The following is a 9,160-nucleotide window of genomic DNA, read 5'->3' on the forward strand; positions in this document are numbered from 1 at the left end:
ACAGGCCGTCCGATAAAATCGCATGCGAAAAAGCGTTGCCACCGCCCTTACGCCTTGCTTTGGGACATTTTTTCGGTCCCAAATACAGTCGTATCTCGGGGGACACCTGTACAGGCGGTCCCCGAGATACACGGTACCTCTTATACGCGGATTCGGAGATACGCGGTTTTCTAAATTTGACAGTTCTTTGAGCAAATTGTACTGATTTGACACATCAATTGTATATTTCCAAATAATTTCCATTTCGATAGAGTGTTAAAAACTATTTCAAAAAGTTTAAAACTGTTATATTCAGTCAGAATCATATCAAATAACTCATAAAGTGACTAAAACCGCCCCCTACTTGCAAAATTACACGAAAATTAGTGAAATTTTAGCTGGAAATCACGAGATTCGACTTACGCGGAAATTCGAGATACGCGGTATTTTGCGGCCGTTTTCGGTCCCCATTAACCGTGTATCTCGGGGACCGCCTGTACTGTTATTTTTTGTTGGTTGGGTGTTGGCCATAATGCTTCCGTTTTTTGCACACTGTCCGATAGGTCCATGGATGTTCGCGAGTCCCATACGTTTGCGTACAATTGACGTATTCCAAGAATTACGCTAAATGTATATTTTCGTCACCCGTCGCTATTCCCGAAGCAACAAAAAAAAAATATTTACCGTTTAAAATGCAAGCTTCTCGGGCCGAAAACGATTGCAATATTTGGTGTTAAATAGACAGAATAAACGAGCGTACTGATGGCGTCATCAACGATTACTACACTCTTTGCCTTGCCGTTTCGTACCATCTGCCCCTAGCCGATTGCTGTTAACAACCTGGACTGTCAGCACACCGCTTCACACATGTCAAAACTCGGAGTGCAAAGTGTATGCCAAAGTCGGACGAAGAAAGTTACAATTAATAACAATGCGGAGAGATCGATAGTTGTTCGTGTAAAAATTGTTAATCCGTTCTGTGTACGAAACGTACTGCCGAACTCTTAAAGCCGCCACAGGAAGCGACACAACATCGCACAAGGTGCATCAACCACAATACGCAAGCACCAGACGAAACCTGTATCACGGACCGTGCATGCATCGACTCAGCTTGCCAAAGAAGAACAACAAAAAAAAAAAACGATAAATAATCGGAAGTAAAGTTCATCGGCCAACACTCCCTTATTACATGCTGGCACTGTTACGTACTTACCAATGAGCTAAGATAGTTTATATGCCTGTTCGCAATGTTCGCAAGCATAGTTCTGGACAGGCAATGTACATGATGATGATCAAATCAATAAACGATGTCACCTTGCGCTGAGATACCCTTTTGCGGCAAACCGTATTACATGTTACTGGGTTGTATGAGAGATAGTGTGAATATTTACATTATGCTTACCGTTTGTTTTGAAAACATTTATGCTGGCTGCGTTTAGTGTTGCTGAGCATAGTTTTGTAAGTATCGTTTTCGTAAACTGCTTCTTTCTTCTGCCTGGCCTTTCTACACTTGTAATTTGCTGGCTTGCTTCGAGTGACAGTACGCTTAGTTTGGCCTGCCTTTACTTTCGATTACTTTTGCAAAGCAACAAGCAGTGACAAAAAAGGCATATCAAATGTAGATATTAGTTTTCGGGCTCACTACATGATAGAAGCAGTTTGCAAAAATTGTCCAAAAAGTGATAACCAAAACATAGAAACGATATGTGTATGGTCAATGTTTGCATGTGCGTGTGTGGGCATAGATATGTATATGTATATATACATGTACACACTTTCATCATACATAATACACGATTACCATTGGGCTCCCCAATGGATTAATGGCGAAAAGAAATACTGATAAATAATAATTGCTAACATCCCGTGTGCTCTATTGAGCCTTATATGACCGCCTTTTACCGTTTTGGTGCAATTTTGTTTTAGGTCCATCATCATCATGCATCATGAACGCTGGCAATCAGGTGGCAAATGACAGGTGCAACATAAAAACGGCAGTAAAGCGGCGATACAACTTGATTGTTTACAAATAATTGTGATTAGAGGAACTTTTTATACTTTGTTTTAACAACTAATTTGAACACTTACCCATTGGGACGAGCACATTGAATGGTGGTGGATTGTTCTGTCCGTTCTGTACGTCATGGTTCAGCAGTATGTATCGGTAAGCATGTTAGGTTTAAAGCAAGTTGGTCTTCAAGGTTGCACAAATACTAATTTTTGTTTTCTTCCTCTTTGGCCCTTTGCAGGCAACAGCAACAATTGTGAATGGAACAAACGCGTACGAGCTTTTCTGCGAACAGCATCATCACAAGTGTAATTCCGCCATCGCCACTGCTGCGGCACTGCAGACTGCTATGAAAAGCCTCAACAGTATGGTCACCCACACCATGAGCAATTCACTGGCCACACTATGCAACATCGGCAACTCGTGCTACATGAACTCGGTGCTGTACACCTTGCGCTTCGCACCGAACTTTACGCATAATTTGCACCATCTGGTCGAGTTTCTGGAGCTGACGTTGCATAAAGCGAACGCGGAGAAACGGTGCCTGCCCGAGCACGACGAGCAGGGGCATGGGCAGGACGAGCAGAGCGCGATCAACACCAAGCAGAAAGGCTCCCTGCTCGGGGCGGGCTCGGATGGGCCGGACGCGCTCGGTGGGCACAGCTGGAACGGCAAGGAGCTAGGGTTGCACGAAAAGCACGTGAACGGGTACGAGACGCACGCAGCACCGTACGGCCGATCGTCGAGTGCGTCCGATGGTTCGGCGATGGTCAGCGAAATATGCTTTAGCGAGAGCGAGAAGTGTAGCGCACCCGCCAATCACGCCCGTGGCTGCAACGCGTACGGTGGTGCGTCCACCCCCGCCTACACCGGTGATAGCTACAATCGGTCCCGCAAGTGCGAACCGAGCGTTAGCAATGGGAACGGTGCCAAGACCAACCGGCAGCTGGTATGCGAAACGCTGCACGAGCTGTACCACAGCCTTGCGCGGAACGAGGCGGCCGACACGATAGAGCCTTTCCACGCCGGCGGACTGCTGCAGGCGGTGCAGCGCGTGAGCAGCACGTTCGAAGGGAATCAGCAGCAGGACGCGCACGAATTTCTCATGTGCATACTGGATAGCGTGAGGGAATCGTGTTTAAAGCTGAACAAAACTCTCATCGAAAATCCAGATTTCCTCAAAATAAGGTAAGGGGTGGCATACATAGTAGGCAAGGGGTAGCCCCTAAAACTACCTGGCCTGTTAGACATAGTAATGGGAAAAAGGACGTTTTTGTCGGAATTGATTCCGGCTAGCTCCAAAAATTTCTGGAATCGATTCCGAATAGCAGGTCCGGAATCGATTCTGTAATCGACTCCGGAATCGGCACCGGAATCGGAATTGGCTCCGATATCGGAATTGGATCCAAAATCAGAATCGGCTCTAGAATTGGAATCGGATGCGGAATCGAAATTGGCTGCAGAATCAGAATCGCCTTCGAAATCGTAGTCGGTTTCGGCATCTCCTTAAGAATAGGCGTTTGGGTCCTATGATGCTACGTATTGATAGCCGTAGAGAATCCAAATTTACTTGGAAACGATCTATTCTCGTGGAGATTCCCGGACTGATTTCGCTTCTGAAACTTTTTATTTTAATTCAAGAACTGATTCTCATTCAAGATCTAATTTCTATTTCTGGACTCAATTTTGATTTCGTTACCGGGGCAAATCACGATTCCCAGGTCGATTTCGGAATCGTTTCTGATTCCGGAATCGATTCTGGATTCGGAGTCAACTCCAGAATCGGTTCCGGAATTGGTTCCGGAATCGGCTCCAGAATCGGCTCTGATATTTGGAATCGGGTTCGGAATAGAAATCGGCACCAGAATCATAATTAGTTCCGATATCAGAATTAGCTTGAACTCGGGAGTCGGTTTCGGCATCTTTTTAAGAATATGCCTTTGGGTCCAATTCTGTTGGACTATTCTGATTCCGCCAACCCTGGAATCGGCTCCGGAATCAAATTCGGAATCGACTCCAGATTCGGCTCCGGATTCGGCTCCGGAATCAGAATCGGCTTCGGAATCGGAGTCGGTTTCGGCATCTCCTTCAGAATAGGGATTTGGGCCCAATGATGCTACGTATTGATAGCCGCAAAGAATCCAAATTTACTTATAAACGATCCATTCTCATGGAGATTCCCGGACTGATTTCGCTTCTGAAACTTCTTACTTCTGGAGTCAATTCTTAATCTGTTTCCGGAGCAAATTTCGATTCCCAGAGTCTATTCTGAATCCGTAGTCGATCGGCTCCGGAATAAATCCCGAAATCGAAATCGCTTCCAGCATTGGAATCGGCTCCAGAGTTGATGCCGAACACGGCATCGGATTCGAGTAGGTCCGATTCCGAGCTCCCACCATTAATTTCGAAAGCAATATTTAAACAGTCCTGGAGCTGTTCAGCTTAAACCGTTTATTTGTGCGATTTTTAAACAAACTTTTTCTCTTTATCGTTTTAGCTCGCTTCCATCCCTAGAAAAGCCTGCGCCCGCTAAGGGCACGTTCGATAGTGCTGACTCGGTGACTGCCAGCACCGAAACGAAGTCTAGCACACAATTCATCGGGCGCAACATATTCCGGCGGCGTAAAGAATCGCTCCGCAATGCCAAGTCCTTCGCGGCGAAGGAGAGCAAAGCGAATGCCGCAGTGGAGCTGCCGCTGGCCAGTAGCGTTAAACCGATGGCGCCCGTTAGCAAATGTGCCGATGCAGGGGCGGGCAAAGACAAGGCCAGCTTACCGCACGAAACAACGACGGGTGGGCACGGTGCGACCGCGGCGGAGGAACGGCTCGAAGAACGGATTCGCACGTTGGGGTTAAACTTCTTTTGCGAAGATTTCGAAGGTGTTACCGTGTCCAGGACGCGGTGCCTGTCGTGCGAAACGGTAACCGAGCAAAAGGAAATCATGATCGACATTGCTATTCCGATCGCTTCCAGCGAGATCAGCGAGGCGCTAAAGAATCCTCAGCAATTTTATCAGGTACGTTGCTGGGTGTTAGTGGCTCATTTATGTGCGGAATGTAAAAATGATTGTTTTTGCGGTTATATTTCTTTAAAAAAAATGTGGTCAAGTATTACGAACTGTGAACCAAAATGAAAGTTAATTGAATTTCCCAACGAGTAATTACAGGGGTTTCCAAGTCACTTTTAAATGTAAACATTGTTTTTTTTTTTACCGCGTGCAAGAAGTTATTTCCCATCACTCTGATATTTCATTTCTATAATAATATTAATAATAATTTTTTCAACATGATTTTCAACACTTTACCTGTCAGCGGGTGATGCGATCCGGTTTCAACCCCCGGTGTAAAAACGATGACGAGGTGCTGCGATGCGGAGGTTAAAGTGTTGAAAATCATGCTGAAGAAATTAAAAATTATTACAGGGGTTTTCAAGTCATTCGAATGGGCACATCATTATTCACTGCCTATAGATTTATTTTCAACAGCTACGATCATACATTGTATTCGCATCACAATAATGTTTCAGTTCTTACACATGATTTTCTACACATAACAAAAAACTGTCAAACTACTCAATCCAACTTCCAGCGTGTTGAAAATCATTTAGACGAACTGAAAAATTATGATGATGTAAATAGAACATTTGACAGCTGTTGAAAAACATTGTTGCATTTTAAATTGACTCGGAAACCCCTGTGTGACGGAAATGAAAAGTTACATCGATGTGGAATAACATTTTGCACGCGGTGAACAGCAATGTTTACAATCGGAAGTGACTTGAAACCCCCTGTACTTATTCACCGCCTCCAAGATGTTTTTCAACAGCAGTCAAATGGTGTACTTGCTTCATAATACAATTTCAGTTCTTACTCATGATTCACAACACACCACAAAGAACTGACAAACTCAATCTAGCCTGGATCTATTCAAAATCATGCCGAATAAATTAAAAATTATAATACAGGTTTTCCTAGTGACTTTCGAATGTAAACGTTATTGTTCATCTCGTGGAAGATTGATCATCTACATCAATTTGATATTTTGTTTCAACAGAATGATTTTCATTAATTTCTTCAGGATGATTTTCAACATGTCTGATGCTTGAGTTTTTCAGTTTTTTGTGTTGAAAATTATGTGTAAAAACTGAAATTTTATCATGACGAAAAACACCATTTGACAGCTGTTGAAAAACATCTTGGAAGCAGTGAATAATTATGTGCACATTCGAAAGTGACTTGGAAAACCCTGTTACGCATATAGGCGTCCCCCGAGTTACGACCCCCTCGAGTTACGACGATTCGCAGATACGACGATTTTGATTTTGACAGTTAAAAGTTGCCATTGATAAGAAATTGATGTTTTTTTTTTAATTTCTAGGCTAATAACCGTTATACACACATTTCCAAAGATTCCACAACTACTCTATCTTGAATATCTATATTGTGTACGTCTTTTAAAATATAATTATTACATTATAGAACATTATTTTAAATAAAATACACGATTCCAACTCTTCAACTTCGATTATAAACTTTATATTCATAGATATTCGACATACGACTTTTTCGACTTACGCCTTGCTTTGCGACATTTTTTCGGTCCCAAATACAGTCGTATCTCGGGGGACACCTGTATTAGAAATTCAATCGATCCATCAAGCGTCGTATTTCGGCTTGTTTTGCACCACGTTCACTTTTATAGCAAAGCAAGCAATATTATAGCAAACATTCATGCAACATTAAATATATGAACTGAGATTAAAAAAAAACTCAATTAATGGTTGATGTTTTTCGTTTGCTCCCCCGCCAGGACGCTTGCATAACGCAGGAATACTTTCGTGGTGATAACAAGTACCGGTGCGAAGTGTGCTCGGGCTACACCGAGGCTTGCCGTACGATATCCTTCGATATACTGCCCCGGCTGCTGGTGCTGCAGCTGAAGCGGTTCAATGGCGATATGGAAAAAATTAACAGCTACATCCCGACGCCGTTCGTGTTGCAGTGCTTCTGCGCCGACTGTCTGGGCAAGTCGGACAGCGAGAAGCGCCACGTGTACCGGCTGTACAGCGTGATAACGCACGTCGGTGCGCGCATGTCGGTCGGACATTACATCGCCTACACCAGCTCGCTGCAGATCCCGCTGCACTACGTCAACTGTGTTAAGGATCGCCAACGAAGGGCACTGCTCGCTGCCTCTTCCCTGGAAGCGCAGGCGGCCGGCGTGCCGAACGGCATCAAAGGCGTCGGAATCTCGGGCAAGGGGCACGGCGGCGGCGTCGACAAGAGTGCTTCCGGTCAATTAAAAAAGCTGTTTGGCAGCAAAAAAGCCTCCAGTGCTGGTGATATTAGCAAAAAGCTGAAAAACAACGTTATTAATCGGTTCTCCCCCATCAATGGGATCGAAAACCTGCAGCTGAACGCGCACGCCACCACCGTCTGCATCGAGAAGGCGGTGCGGGCCGGCTATAGTGATAACTTTTACAGCATTCAAAGCATGGACGGCGTCAGCTCGGCGCGCAGCGCGGTCGATTGTTCGCTGGGCAGCGGGAGCAATCCGTGCGACGGCAAAACGAATCATCCGCTGCGCAGTATTTGCGACAAAGCGTCGAACCTGCACGATCTCCATTGCCAGAGCGTCGGTTGCTGTGCCGTGCTGGCGAAAAACATACTCGCCGATGACATCCGGCATGCGGGATGCGCTCACGCCGGAAGCGGGACCGCCGATGAGGGCGGCGGCCTGATCGGGGACGGTTTGCGCAGCAGCAGTGGCCCGGGCAGCGCCCCCCATCACCTATCGCCTATCGTGGCGGGGTCAATGTGCGAAATGAACTGTGCACAAAGTCGCTACAAGCTGGATGGTGCGAACGGCGAAAGCCAATCAACCATCGGCAACTGTCACTCTTCATTGCTGTCCAGCTCGTCGATTAACAATCAAGGTAATAGCGAGCTAAGTTATGGCAATTTCATGGACGATACCGTTGCAAGGCAGCAGCAGCAGCAGCAGCAGCTAACCTGGTACATGTGCGACGATGACAAGGTAAAAATTATGACGCAGCTCGAGTTCGAGGAGATACTGTCACCGAACCGGCGCCATGTGACCACGCCATACCTGCTGTTTTACGCGCGCTACGACATTGAGCGAAAGGAACATAATCAACCAAAAGAGCAGTCGGCATCGCCCACGCAGCAGCATCAGCAACAGCAGTATCAACACAAAATGCATAAGGTAATAACCAAGCATGTCCCGGCGGCGACCAAATCTGCTACCATCTCCGTTTAAGTTTGACGCGCACGAGGCTCCAGGCACGTATGCTGGCAAGTCTAAAAATTAAACACGTTTCTTTCTATTCAAGGAATACTTCCTGCCTGGCGCCAAGACCACCTAGCTGGTCGTGCCCGGCCTTATATTGGCTTATTGTAAATCAACCCCCACTCCCACTCCTTCCCCATCCCCTCCCCTGTTTAAGTTGGCTACGCACGCAGCGCCACGGGATAGTCAGTGCTTGCTGCATGGATCACGTGCGACGTGGAGCAGGGGGATAGTGAGCGCCACGGAATTGTGGCGTGAGAGATCTAGACTTTAGCAGCATGGCAATATAGTTGACCTCCTCATTCGAGTCGCATATAGTAATTATATTAGGGCGAAGATAGATCGTGAAACCTGAAGCCGGTTCAAAATCGGCTTTCTAACTTATTGACAGACAAATAAGAAGCAACAGTGTAAAAGCTAAGAGAAATGTTAGAGATGATAGAGGGTTTGGGGTAGTGCGCCGTAACATCATTCAACAATATATGGTATATGAGAGACCGCATTAGAGCAGCAACAGAAACTGAGTAATGTTCAATATATTTAAAGAGGAATAATAAAACAAAACAGAACAAACAGAGCATACCGCTTTACTGTTGTAAACACTTTGTTACTGGAATATCATCAGATAATGTTTAAGTTGCTGAAATGGTTAAAATCACAAAATTGTATGTTTCAATGCCAAAATGAATATTATAAAACGTCCTCTCGTCCCCTTCTCCTCTCATCTACAACAAGCATACTTAGCGGGATCGTTTGCGTTTGTTTTATGCATGACCGTTGATGACCCTCAATCGCAAACCTTGATTCGTATCTGAGCGCAATAACGCGTCTGTCGGTCAAGGCCAACCATCAAACATGGAGACT

The 9,160-nt window shown here is 45.4% G+C and overlaps 1 protein-coding gene across 3 annotated transcripts; it reads left to right on the top strand.

Annotated features, from left to right (window-relative positions):
- The first annotated feature begins 268 nt into the window (after positions 1–268).
- Positions 269–8,873, top strand: LOC120953421 (uncharacterized). 3 transcript variants are annotated; one of them, XM_040373545.2, is made up of 6 exons: positions 269–1,437; positions 1,906–2,143; positions 2,229–3,175; positions 4,485–5,004; positions 6,797–8,212; positions 8,340–8,873. In XM_040373545.2, exons 2-6 carry the CDS (start codon positions 2,123–2,125, stop codon positions 8,370–8,372), a joined length of 2,937 nt encoding a protein of 978 aa, XP_040229479.2. In that variant the 5' UTR covers positions 269–1,437; positions 1,906–2,122; the 3' UTR covers positions 8,373–8,873. The 3 variants fall into 3 exon arrangements, with proteins under 3 accessions (XP_040229479.2, XP_040229301.2, XP_040229388.2); XM_040373367.2 differs by having other exon boundaries at positions 6,797–8,873; XM_040373454.2 differs by having other exon boundaries at positions 269–1,021; positions 6,797–8,873.
- Positions 8,874–9,160: the final 287 nt, after the last annotated feature.

The sequence above is a fragment of the Anopheles coluzzii genome, chromosome X (genome assembly GCF_943734685.1).
Source record: "Anopheles coluzzii chromosome X, AcolN3, whole genome shotgun sequence".
In the NCBI taxonomy this organism is placed as follows: Eukaryota; Metazoa; Arthropoda; class Insecta; order Diptera; family Culicidae; genus Anopheles; species Anopheles coluzzii.

What these genes read in the sequence shown, in the direction of transcription:
- LOC120953421 (XM_040373367.2), top strand. Translation starts at nt 2,123, where the DNA reads ATGGTTCAGCAGTATGTATCG. An exon ending in CCAGATTTCCTCAAAATAAG is followed by an intron (nt 3,176 to 4,484) that starts GTAAGGGGTGGC and finishes TTATCGTTTTAG; the next exon opens with CTCGCTTCCATCCCTAGAAA. An exon ending in ATCCTCAGCAATTTTATCAG is followed by an intron (nt 5,005 to 6,796) that starts GTACGTTGCTGG and finishes CTCCCCCGCCAG; the next exon opens with GACGCTTGCATAACGCAGGA.